Below are 21982 nucleotides of genomic sequence, written 5' to 3'. Positions count from 1 at the left end.
ATACTGGGGCCTAGCCTCTGCCTACCGAGCTGCACTCCAGTCCTCTCAGAGAACTATGGTTGAAATGGAAACTCAAACTGGATCTGAGACCACCATGGTTGAGTCAGTTGCAGTCCAGTCCTCTCAGAGAACTATGGCCGAGGTGGAAATTCAAACTGTATCTGAGACTACCATGGTTGAGTCAGGGAATCAAACAACAACCACAGTGGTTGCCCCAGTAGTGAAAAAGAAACAGTGGATAAGGAGGTCAACAAGACCATATAATCGATTAGTAAGGGCAGAAGAGGAGGAAGAGGAAAAGTTAGAAGAAGAAGCTAGTCCTTCAGTAAGGAGATCAGCAGAAGGAGTGAAAGAAATCGAAAAGGAAATGGAAACTACTCAGTCCCTCACCTCAACAGAACTTAGAGATATGCGAAAAGATTACAGTCGCCAGCCAGGTGAGCGGATTGGTGCCTGGCTGCTCTGATGTTGGGATAACGGGGCTGACAGTCAGCAATTGGAAGGTACAGAAGTCCAACAGCTGGGATCTCTCACTACGAACCGGGGAATTGATAGAGGCATTGGAAAGAAGACCTCAATTTGCAGTCTCTGGGAACGGCTTCTCTGAAGTGTAAGGGCAAGATACCCATTCAAGGAAGACCTTGTAAATGCCCGAGGAAAGTGGACTAGAGCTGATGAAGGCATCCAATATCTAAGGGAATTAGCTGTGTTGGAAGTCATCTATGGTGATCTGGATAATGTCGAGGCCTCCACAGATCCAGACGATGTCCAGTGTACACGGGTCATGTTGAGAAAAGTGATTCAGAGTGCCCCAGCTACATATTCGAATATCCTGGCAATGGTGTATCACCCAGACATGGATATACCAACAGTGGAGAGAATATCTTCTTGGTTACAGAACTATGAAGAGAGCCTCTGCATCTCCTCACCAGTGTGGGATGATGGCCTGACTGTCGGAACTGCCCCAAGAATTTCGTCATCCACTGCCCCGACCAGGGGAAAAGGAAGTCCCAGATGCAGGAGTATACCGCGAAATGAACTCTGGCTCTTTGCGTGGCCAAGGAGAGGATATGAGGAAATGGGATGGTGAACCCACTTTTAAGCTGGAAGCATGTGTACGTGAACTAAGGGGGAAGACAGCTGTTAGAAAAGGACCACCCAAGAGGGCTGTCAGCATAGTAGCTGCCAGAACAAAAGAGGACAATCAGCAATCTCCAAGACATAGAAGAACTGCAACCACTTCCTGAGGAGACTTCAGGTCTAAAATTGCAAGGATCATACTCTGATGAAGAAAAGAAATAGAGGGTCCCTGCCTCCAGCCAGGAGGAGGAAAGGGATGACCGAATCTACTGGACTGTGTGGGTTCGATGGCCTGGCACATCAAACCCACAAAGGTATAAAGCCTTAGTAGACACAGGGGCACAGTGTACATTGCTGCCATCAAAGTATAGAGGCACAGATTCTGTCTGGATCTCTGGAGTGACAGGGGGATGTGAAGAATTATCTGTATTAGAGGCTGAAGTGAGCTTAACAGGGGACAAATGGGAAAAGCACCCCATTGTGACTGGTCCAGAGGCCCCTTGTATTCTTGTCATAGATTACCTCAGGAGAGGGTACTTCAAAGACCCCAAGGGGTATCGATGGGCTTTTGGTATAGCCATTGTAGATACAGAGAAAATCAAACAACTCTCTAATTTACCTGGCCTCTCAGAAGACCCTTTTGTTGTGGGATTGCTGCAAGTTCAAGAGCAACAGGTACCAATTGCTACCAGGACGGTGCACCGGAGGCAATATCGCACAAAAGGAGATTCCCTGGCTCCCATCCGTGAGTTGATTCTTCAACTGGAGGCTCAAGGAGTAATTAGCAAAACTCATTCCCCATTTAATAGTCCCATATGGCCTGTGAAAAAATCTGATGGAGGGTAGAGGTTAACAATAGACTATCGTGGCCTGAATGAAGTGACACCACCACTGAGTGCTGCTGTACCAGACATGTTAGAGCTCCAGTATGAACTGGAGTCAAAAGCAGCCAAGTGGTATGCTACGACTGACATCGCTAATGCATTTTTCTCAATTCCGTTGGCAGCAGAGTGCAGGTCACAATTTGCCTTCACATGGAGAGGTGTCCAATATACCTGGAATAGATTGCCCCAGGGATGGAAACATAGTCCTACTATTTGTCATGGTCTAATCCAAACTGTGCTGGAAATGGGTGATGCCCCTGAACATTTACAGTACATTGATGACATAATTGTATGGGGCAACAAGGCAGAAGAAGTGTTTGAGAAAGGGAAAAGAATAATTCAGATTCTCCTAAAAGCTGGTTTTGCTCTAAAAAGAAACAAAGTAAAGGGACCTGCACAAGAGATCCAGTTTTTGGGCATAAAATGGGAAGATGGGCATCGGCATGTGCCTATGGATGTTGTGAACAAAATAGCGACTATGTCTCAACCAACTAATAAGAAAGAAACACAAGCTTTCCTGGGCCTTGTGGGATTCTGGAGGATGCATATCCCAGGTTATAGTCAGCTTGTGAGCCCTCTTTTTAGAGTAACCAGAAAGAAGAACTGTTTTGAGTGGGGCCTTGAGCAACAACAAGCTTTTCAAAAAATTAAACAGGAAATAGCTCGTGCAGTCGCCCTTGGGCCCATCCGTACAGGACCAGCTGTGCAGAATATCCTCTACACTGCTGCCGGAGAGCATGGTCTCACCTGGAGCCTCTGGCAGAAAACATCTGGAGAAACCCGAGGTCGACCATTAGGGTTTTGGAGCCGAGGATATCGAGGATCGGAAGCCCACTACACCCCAACTGAAAAAGAAATACTAGCAGCATATGAGGGACTTCGAGCTGCTTCAGAAGTCATTGGCACAGAAGCTCATCTCCTCTTGGCACCACGTCTGCCTGTGTTACACTGGATGTTCAAAGGGAAAACCCCTTCTATACATCATGCAACCAGCGCTACATGGAGTAAGTGGATGGCGTTGATTACACAACGATCTCGGCTGGGGAAATCTAATCGCCCAGGAATCCTGGAAGAAATCATGGACTGGCCAGAAGGCAGAGATTTTGGAGCGTTGCCTGAGGAAGTAGCTCGCGCCCAAGAGGCACCACCATATAATGAACTATCAGAAGATGAGAGGCATTATGCTTTGTTTACTGATGGATCCTGCCACGTGGTAGGAAATCATTGTAAGTGGAAAGCTGCTGTGTGGAGTCCCACACGATGAGTTGTTGAGGCCACTGAAGGAGAAGGTGAGTCGAGTCAGTTTGCTGAAGTGAAAGCCATCCAACTAGCTCTAAAGATTGCAGAACGAGAGACGTGGCCAGTACTCTATACTGACTCCTGGATGGTGTTTAATGCCCTATGGGGATGGCTACAGCAATGGAAGAAGACCAACAGCAGAAGGGTAAACCCATCTGGGCTGCTGCATTATGGCAAGACATTGCTGCTCGGGTGGAAAACATGACTCTGAAAGTACGTCATGTAGATGCTCACGTGCCCAAAAGCCGTGCCACTGAAGAACAATGGAACAACCAACAGGTAGACCAAGCTGCTAAAATTGAAGTAGCTCAGGTAGACCTAGACTGGGAGCGTAAAAGTGAGCTATTTATAGCTCGGTAGGCCCATGAAACATCAGGACATCTGAGAAGAGATGCAACATATAGATGGGCTCATGATCGAGGGGTGGACTTGACCATGGAAGCCATTACACAGGTCACCCCCAAAAGTGAAACATATGCTGCTGACGTGTGGAACAAACTCTATAACACGGTTAAGGGTTATAAAGCAGGTATGTATTGCGCCGGCGGGTGCGAGGGACATAATTCTGCACAGTTTGCACACACTATTGTCTAACAAAGGGCTACTTATAGGGTACAGGTAGGGGTATGCATAAGCGCCTATTACATATTCATGACCTATCCCCACTCTGTATTGTAATAAGTCCTCTTTGAGCTTACATTTGTTCAGTGTCTCTGGTAGATTTCCATGCCATGGAGCAGGATGCAAACAATTCTGTTTTCCACATTCCAAGTCCTTCTTATCTGCAGCTGTCTGCACACCAGCTTCTTAGTTATCAGCTTTCAGGGCTTTCAAGGCCTTTACTAAAGAGCGGTTCGAATTCCAGTGAGCTGAGGTTTCTTATCATGTTAGTTTACAGTGAATCATGTCTTTCTAACTTTCTCAGGCCTTTCCCTTCTGTATGTCTGCTTTTGCTCATCAATTCCCCCCTGTCTTTTAGTATCGGCAAATTCATTTGCCAAATGCATTTCTACCTCTTGAAGGGGAACTGGAAAGTGATTCACTTGTAGCTCACCTTTTAATGCATTTTCATGGGCACTAGACATGGAAGACAAAATTGTTAGTTGTCGCTGCATTCTCCAATTCCAAATAAACAGCACAGCAGAGAAAACAAAGCTAACTGAGACTAGTATCAAAAAGACTATAATGGGGTGACACATCTTATTTAGGATGCCAGTCGCAGTGGGGGACCATCCAAACAGCACATCCCACCAATGCTTGTTTGTGTCTTCTCTTACTCATTTCAGGACCCTTTTTATTCCCCTGGTGTCATAGTGGACTGTTATTGGGGTCTTTTTCCCATTTTCTTGGACCTCGTTTAAAATTTTGATCAAATTCTGATGTTTCTTTAATTGTGTCACCAATGTAAGATTCATTCCAATAGGTACAGGTGATGATTTGGGAAGTGTTGTATAATTTGATTTTATCAGTTGGTCAGATACGGTTGGTGCCAAATAAGAAAAGTCACACCCAACAATCTTAACGAAGTTACAAATACAGAAATTAGAATTATTCTTACTATCCATGATTATCTTATCTACTACTATAGATGTGCAAGCAGTCCTTAAACACACACAACCTTGGCCAATATATACAAGTACGGTCTTCTGGTTAGCATCCGGATGGATCTCAAAGTGACAGATGCTTTGCTCGGTGTTGAGGCAGATGTCTTGGGCATCGAGTGTGCTATTTTTACAGATGAGTCCTTGTTGCTTTCGAGTAATGCAAGGCTCCAAATTTACAGTTTGCCACTTCCCGTGCACCATTTGTGTCCACGTTCTGTGTTCAGAAGGACAGAGCACAGTTCTATTATGGTTTAGTCCTAATGCAATAATGGGGTGGATCACGTATATTGAAGCGTTACATACAGTCAACACAAATGCTGTGGCTGTATCAGTGATGGGATCATAGGTAAAATTTACCAGAGTCCACCAAGATTGAAGCTCCTTCTCTAAGTTTGTGGCACTGTTCCAAACCACCTTCTGGATTTCAGTGGGGAAAATAACTTTACCACCCTCTCGTATAATTAGGGCAGCTACCGACTGCATCCATAATTGTGTCTGTACGCAACTGAGGGCCAAAGAAACATTGTCCTGGACCGTACCAACTGTGTTTGTTACCCAATCATGGTAATGCCTTTCCACCTTTTCCCACCTTGGTGACCCTTTTGATAAAAGCCACTTTTTAGTTCCTAATGCTGATAGAGAATATTGCAAAGGTTGTTGTAACCTTATCAGATCACTATTTGCAGTGGCCAATCTGTTCATTAATATTTCCAAATCAACTCCATTTAGGACCTCCAATCCTGTCCCCTATACACCAGTTATGTCTCTCTGTGTTTGGCCCCTAAAGGGCCCTTGTTTCTGCAGCCAAGTTGTCCAGCCCTCAAAAGATGTTTTCAGGAAAGGAGAGCATGCTGGCTGAATGCCAGAAACATTGATTCGCATTGGCATTTCAACACGTTTAAGAGACCATTCTGGGCCAAGCAACATTTGTTGTTGACCCATATTCTTGATTACATATGGCCCAATCTCAAAGATCTTTAGTTCTAACCTCGGGTCAATTTTGGCTTTATAGTGCAGTACCTGATCTTCCAATCCTTGCCATAGGCAGGTGACCAGGGCTGGTTCGGTTAGGTTAAAACTAAACCAGCACTCAGGTCTCCCTAGGCACACTTCTCCAATTTCATTTGAAGATGTCATCATCCTTATACTAATCATACTTCCCCCCAAAATCACCGTCTCATCATCCTCATGATATGCTTGGCATCCCACTGTGATCTCATTCCCCATTTTTGCCCATAACCAGGTAATCTCGTCCCCATTACCTCTGTCCCACTGGCTTTCCTGGTATACCTCATTCCCGTGAGAGACCACCATAGCCAGCATTGTTCTTGGATCCACCTTTCCCTTCATCACAATATGGCTCTTCTGAGCATGATTCCAAGGCCAGTCCTTAGGCTCTCTGTTGCAGGCAAGGGAGAAGATACTAAAACATATTAACAGCTTAAACTCTTCATTAATCATTTTAAAGGTCTGCTCTTAAGATTGTGAGGACCTTTGCCGGGGTCGGAGTCTTAAGGGTCCAGTCTCTGTTACCTCCCAACGCTGCTTGTGAGCTTTCTTTACTCTGGTATGGTGTATCCATGATGTCTGTTCCTGTATCTTAACAGCTGTGTGTGTCGTCAACAGAACCTGGAATGGTCCTTCCTATTTCGGCTCCAGGGGTGAGTCTGAAAGAGATCTGACATATACATAATCACCTGGTTCTATGTTATGTACTGGCCCGTCCAGGCCACGAGCACGGGTCTCCAAAACCAGTTTTCCTATTTTTCTAAGTTGTTTTTGTAAGCTTATTACATAGTCAGTTAACACCTCGGCACCAACTTGTGTTGATGTTCCTGCTTGGACCGAATAGGGTCTTCCATACATTATTTCGAAGGGACTTAATCCCTCCTTAGCCCTTGGTTTAATTCTTATTTGCAGCAAGGCTAGAGGTAGTGACTGAGGCCAGGCTAGTCCAGGTTCTTGGCCCAATTTTACAATCTGTAATTTAAGAAGGTGGTTCATCTTTTCCACCTGGGTGCTTGCCTGGGGTCTGTAGGGAGTATGCAACTGCCAATCTATCCCCAGAACCCGACTAATTTGTTGGGTAATTTTGGCCACAAAATGAGGGCCTCTGTCTGAGGATATTACTGCTGGGACCCCAAATCTTGGTATTACTTCATGTAGTAAAGCCTTAGTTACCTCTCTAGCCTTGTTTGTTCGGCGAGGGAATGCTTCTGGCCATCCTGAAAAGGTATCGGTTAGTACAAGTAGATATCGGAACCCCCCTTTTCTTGGAAGTTCTGAAAAGTCAAATTGCCACCACTGTCCAGGGAAATTACCCTTCCCTATCTGCCCTAGCTCCATTTTCCGACTTACCTGTGGGTTATTCTGTAAACAAATCTCACATTGTTGTGTTACTTGTTTGATGGTTGTGTACAAGTTACGGGCGACAATGCATTTGGTTAGATACTTATACAGGGCTTCAACTCCCCAATGAGACTTTCTATGTTCAGCCATGATTATAGCCCAAAGTAATGTGCTAGGCACCACTATTTTCCCTTGTGGTGTTGTAGCCCACCCATTTTCCTTTGTTTTTCCACCTAAATCCTGAATCAATTTCTGGTCTTCTTTTGAATAGTTAGGAATTTGGTTGATTGGTATTTTTCCATCTGGAATCAGAGACTGTATCTCTGCTGTACCTCTTTCAGCTGCTCTCCTTGCTTCCCAGTCTGCCATGGAATTTCCTACCTCTTGTGCAGTTGTTCCCTTTTGGTGAGCTTTGCAATGCATAATCGCTACTTGCTTTGGTAACTGTACAGCTTCTAACAGTTTGAGAATTTCCTCTGCATGTTTTATGTGCTTCCCTTGGGTGGATAAGAGTCCTCTTTCTCTTCAGATTGCTCCATGGGCGTGAACCACTCCAAAGGCATATTTGGAATCTGTCCAAATGTTAACCTTCCTGTCTTTAGCAAGCTCTAATGCTCGAGTTAAAGCTATTATTTCAGCCTTTTGTGCAGAGGTGCCTGAGGCGAGGGGCCCAAACTCTATTACCTTGTCTGTAGTGGTCACTGCATACCCTGCTTTGCACTGTCCATTCTTGACGGAGCTGCTGCCATCTGTATACCATGTGTCCTCAGCATCCTCCAGCGGTTGTTCTTTCAGGTCTGGTCGACTGGAGTAGACTGCCTCAATGGTTTCCAGGCAATCGTGAGTCACTGTTTCCCCTGTAACTCCACTAAGGAAAGATGCTGGGTTGACAATGTTAGTTACTGTTATCTGGACATCATCCTGTTCTACCATAATGGCCTGATATTTGAGGAATCTTTGTGGGGATAACCAGTGCCCCCCTTTTGCTTCCAGTACAGTGGACACTGTATGAGATATCAACACTGTGATCTGCTGACCCATCATGAATTTACAAGCTTCCTGGATGTTAATTACTTCTGCTGCCACCGCTCTTAGGCAGCTAGGTCATCCTCTGCTTACTTCATCCAATTGTTTGGAGAAGTATGCCACTGCCCTTTGGTCTGGGCCAAGCTCCTGAGCCAGTATTCCCAGCGCAATTCCTTGCTTTTCATGAGAGAATAACCAAAAGGATTTTGTAGGGTCTGGTAGGCCTAAGGCCGGTGACTGCATTAGCTCTCACTTTAATTTGTGAAAAGCCTGAGCGGCTTCCCCAGTCCAGGTGAGATTCTTTGTGTCACTCTTTAAAAGTTCATAGAGTGGCTTCACCAACAGTCCATAATTATAAATCCATAACGGACACCAACTTGTCATTCCCAAGAATGTATGGAGCAACTCAACTGTCTGTGGTCTGGGAGTCTGGCAGATGGCTTCCTTCCATGCGGCTCCCAGGGTCCGTTCACCAGCTGTGACTTCATATCCTAGATATGTCACCTTTTGCTGGGCTATTTGAGCTTTCTGTGGAGAAATTCGATAACCACTTAGTCCAATAAAATTCAATAAACTTACTGTCCATGCTATATTTTGCTCCTGTGTTACTGTGGCTACCAGGATGTTGTCCACATACTGCAACACTGTTCCAATCCCAGGTGGTCGCTCCCACTGCTCTAAGTCTTTAGCCAGCTGGTTGCCAAAGAGAGTTGGGCTGTTTTTAAAGCCTTGTGGGAGCACAGTCCATGTAAGTTGTGTCCTTCTCCCTGTCTCTGGATTCTCCCACTCAAAGGCAAACAGCAGTTGACTCTCAGGGCTCAAAGTTAGGCAGAAGAAAGCATCCTTTAAATCCAATACAGTAAACCAGGCCAATTCAGGTTTCAGTTTTGTCAGCAAAGTGTATGGGTTGGCCACCACAGGGTATAAATCCTCAGTTATTTTGTTTATGGCCCGAAGATCCTGAACTATTCTGTAATTCCCATCCAGCTTCTTCACTGGTAATATGGGAGTGTTGTATTCAGATTCACATTCTACTAGTAATCCATATTACAGAAATCGTTCTATGATTGGGCAAATCCCTTTCCTCTCCTCTAACCTCAAGGGATATTGTCTCACTCTTACCGGTTTGGTTCCTGGTTTAATTTTAACTGTTATGGGTAAGGCTGTTTTTGCTTTGCCAGGCATTTCAGTGGCCCATACCCCAGGGAATACTTGGTCTTCCACTTTCTTTGGCACTCTCATCTCTTCAGAGGGACTTATTAGGGCTAAACTTAAAAGTTCAATTAACTGGTCACCTCCCACTTTAATTTCTACCCCGTCTTTCCCAAATTTTATTTCTGCTTCCAATTTTTCTAATAAGTCCCGCCCCAGTAGTGGCTTGGGCGAGGTTGGCATATAAAGAAACTTATGGATCCCCAATTGTTTTGCCAATTTAAACCTTAAGGGTTGGAGAAAATATGCCTTTTCACTTTGGCCAGTAGCCCCCTTTACCGTTATAAAGTCGTCATCTATAGGCATTAAAGCTTGATTCAATATCGAAAATGTAGCACCAGTATCCACTAGAAATTCAACTCCCCATTGCCGTTCCCCTAGCTTCATTATAACCAGCGGATCCGCTAGGGTGGAGTCCCCAGGTCCCTGTCAATCCTCCTGTTCTTCTACTACGGAAACCCTCTTACTCTTCTTTTTTCTCTGTTTCTTCTGGGGGCAATCCTTCTTCCAATGTCCTGTACGTCTACAACATGCACATTGATTAATCCCTACAGGAGACCTCCCGGGATTCTTGTTCCCAGGGGCTCTGCCCTGCTGTAAAAGCTGCTATTAGAGCTCCCCTATCCTTTCTCCGGTCCTCTTCCGCCACCTTGCGGTCCCTTCTCCCTTCCTCCTCTGTTATTGAATACCTTCCAAGCTTCATCAAGCAACTTTTCTATATTACGCCCCTCAGGCATTCCCAGCTTTTGTAGCTTCTTCCGTATATCATTAGCAGACTGCCCGATGAAAAGCGAGACTAATTGCTATGTCCCAATATCTGACTCCGGATCTAAAGGAGCCTGGTGCCTCATTGTATCTTTCAGTTTCTCGAGAAATTCTGTTGGGGATTCATTTGGCCCCTGCCAGACTGCATACAATGCCGCCCAATTAACTGCTCTAGGGATGGCGCTCTCTATTCCCCTTGCAACCCAATCTCGATACTGCTCCAATAGTTTCATATGTGCCGACCTATTAGGATCCCAGTAGGGATCCTGTAGGGGAAAATACTCTTTTACATCCTCCTCTGTCCCTTTAAGGTGGTCCTCAGCTGACTCCTGAGCCCTTCTTAATATTAGCTGCTTCTCGGTTTTGGTGAAGCTGTCTAGCATTAACTGGACATCCTTCCAATCAGGGTTATGCCGTCTGACTAAATACCTGAAATGTTTTGCCACTCCTATAGGATCTGCCCTATAGCATCTTGTTTTACTTTGCCATGATTCTAAGTCAAATGAAGTGAACGGTACTCTAATCGACACTGCATTTCCGTCTGGTCCTACTGCTTCCCGTAAAGGTGTCTGGATACGTTCCACTTTTGGCTCCTCTCTTGCCCTTGTGTGGTGTGCTATGGGGGTTCCCGGGGCACTACTAACACTTGGAGCACTTTCAGGTTCCAACTCTTCAAAACTCTCCTGTGCTCTCACTGGTGGTGGTCTTTCATGGTCTGGTAACCCTTTGTCCTGTGCTTTCCGAACCTTCTCAGGATTAATACATCTCTGCTCTATACTACATGCAGAACAACACCTCTCCAATTTGTCTTTTCTTTCTCTCTGATTCTCCTTTTCTAAGGCCAACACCATAGGGTCTTGTGGTGGGTTAAGACCACAACTCCTTTGATACTCTGGATGGTTTTGAAGGGTGAAGAACAGGGCAGCATATGAGTATTCTTCCCACTTCCGCTCTCTCCTTAAAAATAGTGCTAATTGTAAAAGACTGTTGTAATTCAAGGTACCATTTTCTGGCCATCTCTCCTGATCATCTAATATGTAGAAGGGCCACCACTGATTGCAAAACATTATTAACTTCTTGCTCACTGAACCTCCTGGACCTCCAGATAATTCCTAAGGGGCATCCTAAGGGGCTTGCTTGGGGAAATTCCTTGCTCAGTTTTGGTCCCATTATACCTCCGATTCTACCTTTCTCTAACTTCCACAGGAACTGTTTTTACCAACCCACAACTAATAACAACAACAACTCCTGTCCAGGGATTATAAGGACTCAGGGCAATAAAGTGTTTTAGCTTAACCGAATAACACAACAAAGCCTTATAGTAATCCAAACACCGAAACCTGATCCGTTCCTGCAATCTGCAGAATCCTGACCCCCCTGTCTGCGGAGGAACACGGCACCCCTCCCTTTTCAGAGTGATCAAGCTTTTACAATGATCAGGCTGTCCTGCCTTGTTCTATTCGTTTAGCACTTGAAAGTACCTGGTGGCACACCCGGCCGGCAGCCCGAAGGTCGGCGGCTCGAGTTCCCCCCCCCCCCCCCCAGTCCAAAGTTTTAGATTTCTACCAAACTCCAGCACTCTGCCATACACCAAACTACTCACAAAACACAGAACAGATTTCCAACATACAACAATGACCTTTCAGCTCTGCTCGTCTCCGGCTGCCTCCCTCCCGGGAAAACGGTGATGTGGATCAGAACTCCGTAGTCGCGCTGCAAGTCCCATGCTACCACACACTCACACACACACACTCTGCAACACAAGCCATGCTCAACTTGAGCTCTTAACGATGTTAAAATATGCATGGTACTGGTACAGAGGTTTTGCAGCAAATATATACGATGATAGCTACCACACACAGTGCTCCCGCTATCCCAGCGAGAAGCGCCAAAGTTACCATACCAGCGAATTCACTAATTCCCCAAGGGCAAGCAGTATCCCTCCCTCACCAGGCGCAAGGGGTACTTCTACCCCCACTACGACTTACAGGATCTTGGTGAGCTCCCCTACTCCTCATCACAGCGTGAGGTGTCCCATACACGGCTTACGGACTCGTCCCCTATACCCCTGCAGGCTTTCCCAATTTACATATCTGGCCTGCTGGCCGGTCTGTCTCTTCCCCTGCAGCGATCGGATGGGGATGGGAGACTCTCCAGAGAAACAGTCCGGTGGCACGCCTAGAATGTCCCACACCCCACCCGGTCCAGCAGCCGGGCAGAGAGAGTCTTCTGGCTGGCTCGCCAATTGACGTGTGGAACAAACTCTACAACACGGTTAAGGGTTATAAAGCAGGTATGTATTGCGCCGGCAGGTGTGAGGGACATAATTCTGCCCAGCTCGCACACACTATTGTCTAACAAAGGGCTACTTATAGGGTACAGGTAGGGGTATGCATAAGCGCCTATTACATATTCATGACCTATCCCCACTCTGTATTGTAATAAGTCCTCTTTGAGCTTACATTTGTTCAGTGTCTCTGGTAGATTTCCATGCCATGGAGCAGGATGCAAACAATTCTGTTTTCCACATTCCAAGTCCTTCTTATCTGCAGTTGTCTGCACACCAGCTTCTTAGTTATCAGCTTTCAGGGTTTTCAAGGCCTTTACTAACGAGCGGTTCAAATTCCAGTGAGCTGAGGTTTCTTATCATGTTAGTTTACAGTGAATCATGTCTTTCTAACTTTCTCAGGCCTTTCCCTTCTGTATGTCTGCTTTTGCTCATCACTACAATCAAGCAAGCCACACGAATCAAGTCTCCCTGGAACAGAGGCCAATGGCTGGGTTTTCAATATGATGAGGCCTGGCAAATTGACTATGTTGGACCGCTACCACGAACACACCAAGCAAGCGTTATATACTCACCATGGTGGAAGCAACTACCGGTTGGTTGGAAACGTACCCTGTAAACCATGCCACTGCCCGAAATACTGTCTTGGCACCTTGAAAGGCAAGTTTTGTTGAGACATGGTACTCCGGAAAGAATTGAATCAGACAATGGGACTCATTTTTTAAATAATCTCATAAACTCCTGGGCAAAGAAACATGGCATTGAGTGGATATACCACATCCCCTATCACCCACAAGCCTCTGGAAAGATTGAAAGATATAATGGATTACTAAAGACCATGTTGAGAGCACTGGGCAATGGGGCATGGAAGCAGTGGGATAAAAATTTAGCAGAAGCCACTTGGCTGGTTAACAGCAGAGGTTCAACTAACCGTCCTGGTCCTGCCCAAACAAAACCACTACATACTGTGGGAGGAGATAAGGTCCCTGTAGTGCACCCAGGGAAATGGCTGGGGAAGGCAGTATGGGTTGCACCTCCCATGGGAAAGGGCAAACCCATTTGTGGGATTGTCTTTGCTCAAGGGCCTGGGTGTACTTGGTGGGTGATGAGAAAGGATGGGGAAACTCAATGTGTACCTCAAGGAGACTTAACCTTGGGGGAAAAATAACCTGTTATGTGAGTTGTCTGTTGTAGGCAATGAGGTATGAACTTCGCAAGAAAATCAGACAAATGGACAAACCAAGTCGGTGCTGGTGCCCAACACTGAACACAGTTTCCCCTGGCTTGGATATCCATCTTGATGGATGAGACATAAGTTATGGCCTGCTCCAGTGAACATCTACAGAGGATGAAAGATACAAGAATGTTGGTTGTTTGTTCGATGCAAGATGCAAGAGGGAATACAAGAATGATGTTTGTCTGTTGAAGAGTGGGGGTACTGGTTAATGAGAGTATATAAGAATGTATATAGGTTGTTAAGATGGTTTGTCTGAGCATGACATAAATGGTATGGAATAAGGGGTGGAGACTGTAGTGGGTCTGGGATGGTAGTGATTTTCCAACATAGCTATTGCAGTGCTGTGCTTACTGTTGATATCGATATTATGACTACTGCTCGCACAGCATCAGGGCTGTCCCTCCAGCATTCGTTCCCCCACCTTCACCAATAGCTGTGGGTGAGCACAATCTTGGGAGGGACCATGGCCAGAACAGCTGACCCAGACCGAACAAGGAGATATTCCATACCATATTATGTCAACTCAGTAATATAAACTGGGGGAGAGGAGCAGGAAGGGGAGGCAAGATTCATTTCCGGCCTTCCAAAAGCAACCGCTACGCGTACTGAAGCCCTGCTTCTCGGGAGGTGGCCGGACATCGCTGCTGATGGGAAGTAGAGAGTAACAGCTTTATCTGATTTTGCTTTGCTTCCTGCACGTGCAGCTTTGCTGTTTCTCTATTAAACTGCTTTTATCTCAACCCACGAGACTCCCATCTTATTTTCTCCCCTCCCCTGGCTTGCTGAGGAGGTGGGGGATAGAGTGGTGTGGTGGGCACCTGGCATCTAGCCAGGGTCAAACTACCACACCTGCCCTGCTGCTACCTGCCAGGCTCAGCTGTCCCCCTGGCACTGGAACACCATGGCAGTGGCAACGACTAGGGAAGGACACAGGACTGGTGGCGACGGCGGCATCCACGGAGGGATATGGGGCCAGCGGTGATGGCCACTGTGACGTAGTGGGTGGGCAGGGCCTGCAGGGTGAGGTGCAGGGCGTGCGCTCCCAGTGATGTGAGGAGACAGCATCATGGTGATCAGTGGCACATGATGACCCGAAGGGACAGCACACGGTGGTGGCAGCTCAAGTAAAGTAAATAAATAAACAACTCCGCTGCGCTTGGCGGGGAATCATCCGGGGCAGCTCCACTTTCCCAGAGATCCCAGCTCGGGCTGCTCGCCAGTGTGTGCTGCTGGTCCTATGTCTCCAGGGGTCTGGGCTTCAGAGGTCTTCCTGCAGGAGGGAGGAGCCAGGTGCCAAGGAAGAGTCAGCCCTGGGGAGGGTGTCCCTGGCTGGTCCCAGGACAGGCTGCCCAAGGAGAACAGCTGGAGCTGCTGCTGGTGTCCTGGAGCAAGCAGAGGGCCAGAGACTTGGCTCAGCGGGGGCAGCTGCAGCCTGTAGCAGCATCTGTGGGAATCTCACAGGCAGTACTTACATCCAGGTCATCCATGGCTGGGTGGGGAGGCCTTTGTCTGTCACCTTCTCCAGGAGATTGATGGGAAACACACAGCTGTGGGAACTCTGAATGCCCATCACCCCCCCTACCCCAAGCACCCCACCTCACATGTGCCCCAGGACCCTCGAGGCCTATGGCCCCTGCTCACCTCTGCATACTGCTCCACCATGGCCCTCCCCACCTCCTCATCCCCTTCCCAGTCTCTCCAGTTGTCAAAGTCCACAAAGAACCAGGCTGGCTGTGGGCAGAGAGAGCATCCCCTGAGGGAGGGAGCAGCTCGGGGAGGATGAGGCAGCACCATCCTCACAGCCCAGGGATTGTTCTATGGGGTGAGCACAGGCTGCTCCTGCACAGGGCTGGGGAAAGGAGGGACAGGGGCTGTCCCCCTTCATCTGCATGTGCTGGTCCTGATCCTGCCTGCATTAAGGGAAAAGTGTGCCACATCCTTTCTGTGGACTGGCAGTGACCGTGACATTGGGCTTTTTGGGAGCTCTGTGTTGGGATGCCCACGTGGGGCCCTCAGTGTCCCCTGGGAGCTGCAGCATGGGGCAGCACATATGCTCAGGCTGGTCCTGGCTGCCGGGTGCCAAACACACCTTGATGTTCTCCTTGGTGATACGAGGCCAGGCCACTTTCTCCTTCCACATTCTCATAAAACATGTGATGGAGTGATCAGAGTGCTTCTCCTGTGAGTCCTGCCAACAGATGGGAGATGCCTCACTTCAGTATCTGCCAGACTCCTCTCTGTAATCCACTGCAGACACATACAGGATCAAAGCTCAATCATGTGCAGGCTGTGGGGAACACAGAACCACAGAGAAGAGTTGTTTCTGGCCCAAGGCAGCACTCAGAGTCAGGGCTCCCAGGCTTGTGCTCACTCCACTCAAGCTCTTGGGATCCCCGGCCAGGATTCAACACTAAGCAGCATTGCTCAAGACCACATAGGCTGGGATTAACTCTGAGCCTGACGCAGGCTGTTAGAGAATGGAAATCTCACCTTGGAGTTGACCCTGGTGTACTGGTTGATCTTGTTTTAGAACTCCACGCCATCTGCATTTTTGCAACTGCCAAAACACCATAACAGCCTGGCTTAGGAGAGGGCTGAGGCCACACATGCCCTGCTCTCACAGAGCCCTCCTCTCTGTCCCCCAAAACACCTCCAATTCAGAACCATGTCCCCAATTGGTGGGGCAGTGCAGCTCACCAGCCACTGGTCCTCAATGACCACCTTCACATCTCTGCTGTCCTCCACACAGAACTCCAGGTAGACATACCATGGGCGGTCGTACCACAGCGTCTTTGTCAGTTGCCTCGGGAAAGGGCAGACCAGTGGATATTTCCATGGTGCCCAGTAGCACTTGTGCAAGGCACCGGATGGGGATTGGACCAAGGAAGGTGTCCCAAATGTGTACCCTGCCTGGGTCGAGCTCCGGGACTGTCAGCGAGAGCGAAGTGAGCACAGGGCCCGGGCGGTGGGTGCTGGGCAGGCAGCTCCCCACTCCTGGTCCCTCGCCTGGGCAGCCGGCGGGGCCCAGCAGGTCGGCCTGCCTTCACTCTCCCCTGCCATTCCCAGCGCCATTCCCTCGCTGCTCCGGGCCGAAGGGTCCCGGCCGGTGGTGCCTCAGGTACTGGACCTTGGGCCAGTACCCGAGACCCCGATCGGACACTGCCCCGGGGACCGTGTGCCTCGCTGGGATGCCGGCCGCTGCCTGACCCGGCCCGTCCAGCCGCGCTCACCTCGCCATGGCGGCGTCGACCCCGCCCCGCGCTATTTCGGGCCAGGGGCGCGGCTGTCAGGGGCCTAGGAGCGGGGGCCGGCCGGGCCAGGCGTGGAGTGGCCACCTCGCAGCCCAGTCGCCAGCTCAACGCCCCCCCTAGGCCACCCGCAGGCGCCCCACCTCGGCCCGCGCCAGGCCGCACGCCCCGACCCTCGGGGACCCCCAGATGCCGCTGTAAACGGTCTGCCAAGCTGCTTGGGGAGCGCACTGTCGCCGCGCAGGCCCCGCCCCCCGCCAGGCCCCGCCCCGCGGCGGCAAAGATGGTGGCAGTCTTTAGATAGGGGTAGTGGCAGCCATGGAGGTGGAGGGTGGTACGTTGGGCCTTGGGGAGTGTTGGGTGTCGGTGGGTGCCGCGTTGGCGACGATAGCGGAGGAAGAAGAAGACGATGAGGAGGTGGCTGTGGAGGATTCGCCATAGTCGGTGCCGCGGCTGCGGGCGGAGCAGCGCCGGCTGCATGGAGCGCTGCTGGCGCTAGCTTCCCACTTCGCGCAGGTGCAGTTCCGGTTGCGGCAGGTGGCCCGGACCGGGCCGAGCGAGCAGCAGAGGTTGCTCCGCGACCTGGAGGACTTCACCTTCCGGGGTTGTCCTGGAGCGCTGCTTCTTGGCCTCGGTGACGCCCCACTGAGTGCCGGGACCCGCTGCCGGGACGGGGGACATGGGCCGCGCCTAGTTGACTCTTGGGAGGGATGCGGTGCAGCAGAGCGATTGCTTTTTCTGGAGTGAGGAGAATACTCTCTCCTTTGAGATAGCGGCGTCGTGTGGTCCTCTGCTCCGTACTGTCAGCCCCGGGGTCGGTGTGTACTGCAGCCCGTTACGGCGGTTGTTCACCGCTGAGGGGAGCTTGGTGGCCAAAGGGAGGGGTGCCGTGCTGACCAGAGGCACTTGCACACTCCGTTGTGGTTGTGATTGGCTCCAGGCAAAGAGATGGGGCCAGCAGGTTTGCGCGAATCTCCATATGCAGGTGCTCGATGAGCTGGTGCCAGCTCGCAGTGACACGTGTTCAAGTCCTACTTCATGTGTCACTGCTCTGCTCTGAGATATGGCGGTGACTCAGAGGATCTTTGATATACACATGTTATTTGGTGACTTGCAACAGTGCTTCCTGGCCTTTTGAGGTGGGACTTGGTGCAGGAGGTCTGGAGAGGCTCTTCATTTGTCAGGTGAAGTGATGCAGCTGGCACCTCTCCTTGATGTTCAGGCACATCTTTTTCCTCAGACTAGTGTGTAATGTGTGCTGGCAAAGGGCATGAGCTGAGGGAAACACTCTTCATACCACAATCCTGTTCTCTGGGCTTGGCTTTGACAATAAATCTTCACTTTTTTTTTACTGGTGACTTTTTTTTTTTTTTTTTTTTTACAGAGTGAGCAAGAGAAGCAGGAGCAAATTGAGGTCCAGAAGGAGAAGCAGAGAGAACTTATCCTGCAGCTCAAGACACAACTGGATGACCTGGAGATGTTTGCTTACAAAGAGGGCAGCTATGATTCTCTGCCACAGTCTGTGGTTATGGAAAGACAATGGGTAAGGCTTGCAAAGTCCTTCTGCCTTTTTGTCTTGACACTTGCAAACCTCTTACAAGCTGTAGGAGTTGGTGAGTCCATATTTCTAACCAGCAACTCTAATAGAGTATCAGTAGTTCATCTGCATGTGTAAATGTGTCCTGTGTCTTCTCTTGCCATTTTCTATGTGTAGCAAAGGTGATCTGTCTCCAAGATAATGAGTGGGTAAAGGAGTATTTTAAAGCTCATGGGCATCAGCACCACACGGTGAGATCATGCTATGATCTTGTGTTTTGTAGATGATTATAAATGAGTTGATAAAGAAACTGGACATGGACTTGAATGAAGATATTGCAATGCTCTCTCCAGAGGAACTGCAACAGTGTGTGGATGCTGCCATTGCACCGATTGTTAATCCTGGCAGGATGAAGGAGCAGCTGGTGGAACAGCTGAAGACACAGATAAGGGACCTTGAAATGCTCATCAACTTCATTCAGGGTCAGTGCTGAGATTTTTTTTTTAGATGGGCAGATTGAATTGCTTTGTAATTCCCTGACAAAGTCATGAGGAGGGAGGTCACAGATGTCAGGATGCAGGAAGGGTTTCTGGGTCATGGGGAAGGACAGATCTCTCAGAACTGGTGGTGGGGAGAACAAGAGGCTGACAAAAAAGGGTGCTGAGAGACCTTAATACTTGAGAGATGCAACTTGAATTCACAAGTGTGAAATAATAGTGTAAAATTCTTGTTCTAGATGAAGTTGGAAGCTCTGGGAAGGCAGAAGATGGAGACTGTGAATGTGCAGGCAGAAAAGGTGGCTCCTACAGACCAAATACACAGCCTTCTGGAAACAAAGGTGGGCACTACTTGGCTCAGAGCTTGCAGCACTGCTCCTGCTGTCACTCACTTGAGGTTTGGGAAGCATGGACCAGCATTTGCTTTGCTTTTTTTCCTGACATTTGGTTTCTGTGCTTTCCTGTTCCCACTGAGAAAAAGTTTGTGTCCAGTTCCTTTACCCCTTTCATCCATAAGATCATTAGGGGAGTCACAGAACCTGAACATGTGGCACAGAGGTTGGATTGATCCTCAGCAGAGATCAGGATAGAAGGGACTTATGATGGTGCAAAATGCAGACAGGCTGAGCAGCCTTGCCTTGTACACACTGGTGGGCTGCCCTGTAATTAATGCTCTTTGAGTTTTAGTTCTGGGAGCAGATACAGTGAGCTGGATGGATCCAGTGTTCTTTATAATTTGAGAGTTGTCTACTTATGTGAATTTATCAGAGCTAGAATGGTACAGTAGAGGGAATATTACAAGAAATTTACCGTTTGTCATCTGAGACATCTAGTCAGAGGTAGGATACTGGCCTGGATGGAATTTGGGTCCTACCCAGTGTGGCTATTCATGTAAATTTGATTTAATAATGGCATCAGGAGTAAGCAGTGTATATTTTTAGCCTGCTGAAAGAAGATGCTACTCTAAAGTAGGCAGTGATCACCTTCAGCAAAGGTTTTGGTACCTCCTAGTTACCTGTGTGATATTGTGCTGTCTAAAGATTTCCTCACTGTATATATGCCCACCCTGGAAAGCTGCTGTAGGATTTCTTCTCTGTAAGATGACCTGATTGTTGAGAACATGCCCTGAAAATATTTGCTTTTCTGGGTGGCTTCAGTGCTTTGAAACTAGAAAAAGTAGCATCACTGACTAAAGCTCCTGAGGAGGAGGAGAATCTGTGATGGAGGAGGAGCAGATGTTTGCACTCCCTTGGTGTGTATGAAAAGGCAAAGCTGTTGATTCCTTAATGAGAGTACTTATTTATCTTTTCCAACCTGATCAGTGAACCCAGAAGATGCCAGGAAGATGCAAGAAACAGGCCTGCACCTTATGTGCTGTATGCTTGCTGTGCTGCAAATATTTGCTGTCAGACAGTTTGGCTGTGCTATGGGTCAGAATCCTCATACCCTCTGGCAGAAGGACCAAGCCAACAAGGATTATTCCCCCTTAATTAAGAAACTGGAGGTGTCAGTAGAGCGGGTGAGGTAGCTTGCTCTGAAACACCAGCGGGTAGACCATGTCATCAGTTCCTCCAACCTGCAGGACATTCCCTTGGAAGGCAGAGATGAGCTGACCCTGGCTGTGCAGAAGGAACTGACCATTGCTTTGAGAGACCTGATGGCTCATGGGCTTTATGCCTCCTCTCAAGGAATGAGCCTGGTATTGGCACCCATCGTGTGCCTGATCCCCACCTTCACCCCCTTGCCACAAACCATGCACCCCTGAGAGCTCTTTGTGAAGTATTACAACGCCAAGAATGGACAGGCCTTTGTGGAATCCCCAGCTTGCAAGCTCTCCCAGTCCTTTGCCTTGCCTGTGACAGGAGGAGTGGCCATCACCCCCAAACAGAACCTGCTGATAGCCATTCACACCATCTTCATGGAGCATGACCTATTCAAGCACAGCACAGACTCAAAACTGAAAGCTCTGGTGTGTATGGCCCTGAACGAGCAGTGCCTGCTCTCCTGGCTAAACCTCATCTGCAAAACTGGAGCTCTGGTGCAGTCCCACTACCAGCCCTGGAGCTACATGGCAAACACAGGCTTTGAGAGTGCTCTCAATGTTTTCAGTAGCCTCATCAACTTAAAATTCAACCTCCCAGTTGACCTGGCTGTCCAACAGCTGAAAAACATCAAAGATGCTTTTTGATGTATTTTTATTGGAGATCATCCTTTTTTTTTTTTCCCCCACAAGTAGGCAGCTGGGCCCAAGATGTCTGGCCTTTTTAAGACCAAGTTTGGCTCTTTTAAACTGATATTTGCCTTTAGGGAAATCTTAATGATTTCTCAATGCTGGAAATCTGTGTTTTACAAGGCTGCTGCTGCAAAGCTGCTGGAGGTCAGGGCAAGGTGCTTCTAGGCAGCTCTGGAGAACAGACCCGCCTTGCTGCTGAATGTTCAGCATGTGAGGCTGGCTGCCCTGAGCGAGGGAAAGCCTTTTGGCCTGTGCAGCGTGGCTCCTGTGCTGCCTCCAAGGGGTTATTCTTCAAAGGTTGTGCTTTAAGTGATGCCCTTACATGACCCCTCTCACAGAACACAAGCTTGTCTGGAGGTGAGTGACTGCCCTCCCTTGTGTCAATAGATGAGAACAGTGGTGTCAGGGGCCTCAGCTATCCAGGGAAGTGTTCTATCCATTGTTCTTTAGGCTGGTGGTGGTGGCAACTCTGTCCTTTTTCAAAGCCTTTGTTGCCGTAGCCCCGTGTGTTATAGCGGATGCATTAAATCGTTTTAGCAGTGTCCATCTGTGAAGAAGCCCACCCCCGGTGACCTTGTCCTTTGCGGCCGGTGGTGGTTGGGTGTTTATAACCGGGGTTTTCGTTATCTGGGATAGGGGGAGCCCCGGGGGAGGGACTCACCTGACCGCGGCCGCCAGTGTGTGCCCGCCCGGGGAGCGGATAGTGGGGGCGACAGACGGAACA

At 48.6% G+C, this 21982-nt stretch overlaps 2 protein-coding genes across 8 annotated transcripts; one reads left to right on the top strand and one right to left on the bottom strand.

Moving 5' to 3' along the window:
• Positions 1-3774: 3774 nt before the first annotated feature.
• LOC133628652 (protein NYNRIN-like) lies at positions 3775-13201 on the bottom strand. Of its 7 annotated transcripts, none has more exons than XR_009820768.1 (3): positions 12208-13201; positions 6130-8770; positions 3775-5081 (listed from the first exon to the last, which is right to left on the bottom strand). XR_009820768.1 is itself a non-coding variant. In XM_062017061.1 (3 exons), the coding sequence occupies exon 3, from the start codon at positions 5567-5569 to the stop codon at positions 4541-4543; it is 1029 nt and encodes a 342-aa protein (XP_061873045.1). In that variant the 5' UTR covers positions 5570-6545; positions 7901-8770; positions 12208-13186; the 3' UTR covers positions 3775-4540. The 7 variants fall into 7 exon arrangements, 5 of the variants coding, with proteins under 5 accessions (XP_061873045.1, XP_061873047.1, XP_061873043.1 ...); XR_009820769.1 differs by having other exon boundaries at positions 3775-6266; positions 6401-8770; XM_062017061.1 differs by having other exon boundaries at positions 3775-6545; positions 7901-8770; positions 12208-13186.
• A 4268-nt stretch (positions 13202-17469) lies between these two features.
• On the top strand, positions 17470-21980 carry LOC104559463 (RUN domain-containing protein 1). The gene is given in 7 exon segments (XM_062016565.1): positions 17470-17483; positions 17529-17625; positions 18376-18534; positions 18812-19010; positions 19265-19366; positions 20348-21615; positions 21895-21980. Coding segments are annotated over 6 exon segments (1437 nt in total). The 3' UTR covers positions 21214-21615; positions 21895-21980.
• Positions 21981-21982: the final 2 nt, after the last annotated feature.

The sequence above is a fragment of the Colius striatus genome, chromosome W (assembly GCF_028858725.1).
Source record: "Colius striatus isolate bColStr4 chromosome W, bColStr4.1.hap1, whole genome shotgun sequence".
Taxonomy (NCBI): Eukaryota; Metazoa; Chordata; class Aves; order Coliiformes; family Coliidae; genus Colius; species Colius striatus.
This window is presented reverse-complemented; position numbering and strand designations above follow the sequence as displayed.